At 47.7% G+C, this 4,183-nt stretch overlaps 1 protein-coding gene across 1 annotated transcript; it reads left to right on the top strand.

Moving 5' to 3' along the window:
* Window positions 1-350: 350 nt before the first annotated feature.
* Window positions 351-3,663, top strand: mymk (myomaker, myoblast fusion factor; the record flags this gene model as incomplete). Its single annotated transcript, XM_080531045.1, has 6 exons — window positions 351-485; window positions 1,461-1,575; window positions 2,154-2,302; window positions 2,469-2,585; window positions 2,796-2,933; window positions 3,457-3,663. 6 exons carry the CDS (start codon window positions 351-353, stop codon window positions 3,661-3,663), a joined length of 861 nt encoding a protein of 286 aa, XP_080387171.1.
* Window positions 3,664-4,183: the final 520 nt, after the last annotated feature.

The raw sequence follows: 4,183 nt of genomic DNA, 5'->3' as shown, positions 1-4,183 counted from the left end.
GCTGAAGGGAGGGACATTTAAACTTTAAAGGGCTCAACCAGACAGCTGTGTGTGCGTGTGTGTGTGCGCGTGTGTGTGTGTTTTCACATAGCTTTCTCTGGCTGGCTGAGCAGCTTGCTCATTTCATCTCTGTAAAGGACTACGGGACTTGGAGGACACATCTCCCCGTCTAGAGAGCGGGTTAGACAGGCCCCCTCACCGCCGTCGGGAAAACACCGCCACCCCAGAGACCACCCTACCCTCTACAGAGACCACCCTACCCTCTACAGAGACCACCCTACCCCCCGTACAGGAGCCTTCACCAGAGAGCCTAGTGTCAGCTGAGAGAGGCAGTGTGTTGGCTAGCCACCATGGGGGCCTTCATCGCCAAGATGCTGCTGCCCACCGTGAGCAGCCTGGTGTTTCTGCCGGCCGCCAGCGTGGCGGCCAAGAGAGGCTTCCACATGGAGGCCATGGTCTACTTCTTCACCACCTTCTTCACCGCGGTAAGAAGCCACCCGCCCCCCCGGGGCGACAATTAAATTCAACTTTATTCGACCATGTGCAGTGCACTAGGAACATGGCTTGGTATTCACCCATGCGACAGTACATACAACCACAAGACAACAACACAACAATACTCAACAAGACACACAATATATACAGTACCAATACGAGTAAATATACTGTACAACTTAGTAGGATGATGATATACTGGATGATGTGTGAACAGACCACTGGTGACTGGGAGCTTTTTTTTTGCATGTTTAGCTTGAGAGATGGTCCAGGGAATGAAGATGACAGCACATTATATGTCTCCTGTCAGGATGGTGGACTGGGTGGATTGATGATCAAATGTGTTGATTGTAAAGTGGCTTCGGAATAAGGCGTCTGCTAAATGCCAAACATGTAAAATGTAAATGATGAGAGATGGTACAGGAATGAAGATTACATAGTATATCATACAGACAGACAGTACAGACAGTATATAGTATATCATACAGACAGACAGTACATCGTACATTCAGTTTTTTTTCTTTGTGAATGTATCATGTTTAACCTACCATTCAGATTTGTGTTCAGGGATTGAAACCTCTAGCAATACATTTACATTTACATTTACATTTTTGACATTTAGCAGACGCCTTATTCCAAAGCGATTTACAATTAATACATTTGACTAAGCAAGTGAATCATCAATCCACCAGTTGTAGCAGGAAGAGTAATCTAGCTCAGGCCAGGGGCCATTGGCAGTCGACGTGATAGAAGGAACAAGAGGAGAGAGAAAACAGTCCTCCTTTTTTCTCCTTTTTTTGTATAGACATTGGAGAAACAGAGAAACAGTACAGGGGGGGCAGTAGAAGTCTTGGGGGACACAGTAAAGGGGAAAAGCAGGTGTGTCTCAGGAGACGCAGTGCTGGGGGTAGTAGATGCTGTAATACCGGTTGTACTTGAAACTCACAGGATGTGTTTAATCCTAGATCTACCATGCCTGTGACGGGCCCGGCCTCTCCATCCTGTGTTTCATGAAGTACGAGATCCTGGAGTACTTCACTGTGTACGGCACGGCTCTCTCTATGTGGGTCACTCTCATGGGTGAGTCTCTATGTGGGTCACTCTCATGGGTGAGTCTCTATGTGGGTCACTCTCATGGGTGAGTCTCTATGTGGGTCTCTCTCATGGGTGAGTCTCTATGTGGGTCACTCTCATGGGTGAGTCTCTATGTGGGTCTCTCTCATGGGTGAGTCTCTATGTGGGTCTCTCTCATGGGTGAGTCTCTATGTGGGTCTCTCTCATGGGTGAGTCTCTATGTGGGTCACTCTCATGGGTGAGTCTCTATGTGGGTCTCTCTCATGGGTGAGTCTCTATGTGGGTCTCTCTCATGGGTGAGTCTCTATGTGGGTCTCTCTCATGGGTGTGTGTAAACAACACGCTCTGTCATGATGACAGGGAACATGGCCGACGTTCTCGGGATCTGGGTTCAGTATCAACGGGGACAGTTGTCAGAAGCATGTGTTGTGTCTGTCTTTCACATACCGCCTGCTCAAACACGCTCTCTCTTTCTCTCACGCACGCACGCACGCACGCACGCACAGACACACAGACACACACACGCAATATGTTTCTCTCTCTTGTAGACACACACTTACAGCCTTTCTCTTTATTTCTACTAGCTTTAGGAGATTTTGATGAGCCAAAGCGATCCACTTTGACCATGTTTGGGGTTCTGACCACTGCTGTAAGGATCTACCAGGACCGCTGGGGCTATGGGATCTACGGTGGACCCATTGGGACCGCCGTGCTGATGATCACTGTCAAATGGGTGTGTGTGTGTGTGTGTGTGTGTGTGAGGCCAACTTGCATGACTGTTTGTCAGACTCTGAATATCTTGTGTCCCTAAATGTAGACAGAATGGCCCAGCCTCTTCAAATGAACCCTTTTGAGTTAACAATTAAAAAAAACAAAAAACATTTGTGTTATCATGTCAGTTACAGCAGATGAAGGAGAATAGAAGCCTCTACCCAGAGAAGAAAGTATACACCCAACAGGTGGGACCGGGATGCTGCTTCGGTGCGCTGGCTCTCATGCTCCGGTTCTACTTTGAGGTACACACACACACACACACACACACGCAAACACACATCCCAATCTCCTTTCAACCCATATGGCACAGTACTGCGTCATCATTAAAAGGCAACTTAAAGACACAAACTAATGCTAATGTTGCTAACTAATGCTAATGTTGCTAATTAATGCTAATGTTGCTAACTAATGCTAATGTTGCTAACTAATGCTAATGTTTGTATCCCTTGCAGGAGTGGGACTACGCCTATGTCCACAGTTTCTACCACCTGTCTCTGGCTGTGTCTTTCGTGCTGCTGCTGCCCAAGAAGAACCGCTATACTGGGACCGGGAGCGCCGCCAAGCTCAGCTGCTGGACCCTCTGCTGCTGTGTAGGAAACCCTTTTTTTTAACTCAATAATAGAATAATACTATACATGCCATTCAGCTGTCGCTTTTATCCAAAGCCACTTACATCGCAGGGAGTGAATACATTTTTCAGTATATACGGTCCCAGCGGGAATCGAACCCGCGACCTAAGCGTTGTTGAGCCACTGAGCCACAGAGGAGCTCATCAAGGCAGGAGAGGTGGTCAACCCTCACAGGGTTGAAGATGAAGAGCTGTAAATCTATTGCATAAAAGTAAACAGGGAGTAGAAATGACAACTCAGTGGTTAGATCGGGCCTACGACAGACAACCATCGATGATCAATTGGCAACAGGAACGACAGAGGCACTCGTACTCGAGCTGCCCATGTCCTTAAACCAACCTGTTGCATAACAAAGGTTGCTGTATCGTCATGAAGGCAGAACACATATACTGTTCATTGTTTCTCTCATATCTCTCATATCTCTCGTATCTCTCAAATCTCCATCCTCCGACTTAACTTTGCTCACTCTCTCATTCACTATCAGACGATCTCACCTGGAACTGTGAAGGACAAGACCAAGAAGAAGATGACGCCGAAGAAACCGTCTAAAACCATTTGGACCATCCCCACCGAGCGGCCGTGGATACGGACCTGCAGCACCCCCATCCTGCCCCTGTACAACCCCCCGACCACGCCCGTTCACAAAGGGCTGGACATCAGCAAGCTCAAAGAGCTGAACGGATGGAAGTGACCTCACAAGACCGGGGCCAAAGTTGATGGATGTTTGATGTAGCTCTGAGTGAGTGATGTACAGAGAGAGAACCTGCAGAGAGATGCCATACAGAGACACAGGCATCGTTTCCCAAAGTCTCGCCCTTGTGTCCTCAAGAACCCCCAAGAACATGGCTGTTGTTGCCCCCCTCCTCAGGCTGGGCAGAGAACAGGACAGCAGCAGCGCACGAACCTCAGAGAGACAGTTACTGAGTCAAGCCAGTAAAACTGACTGGAAAAAATGTGCGAGATGCTGCTTCGGTGCCCTGGCTCTCATGCTCCGGCAGACATTTTATCTCTCCAAGATTAATAAATTGTCTTTCAAACGTTTCTCAGGAGGGACCTTTCGTCTGCTCTTCTCCGAGAAAGGAACTATGCAGTTAAATTCGCTTATGAAAATTACAAGATTGTAAAAGCACATTTACTCTCTTTATATATATCCCTGTGGTGCCAAACATGTCATCTGGTGCATCTGACTTCTTGAGTGAAGCAGATTCCAG

The sequence above is a fragment of the Nansenia antarctica genome (genome assembly GCF_963989245.1).
Source record: "Nansenia antarctica genome assembly, chromosome: 5".
NCBI lineage: Eukaryota > Metazoa > Chordata > Actinopteri > Argentiniformes > Microstomatidae > Nansenia > Nansenia antarctica.
The sequence above is the reverse complement of the archived record's forward strand: the minus strand, read 5'-3'. Positions and strand labels throughout refer to the sequence as shown.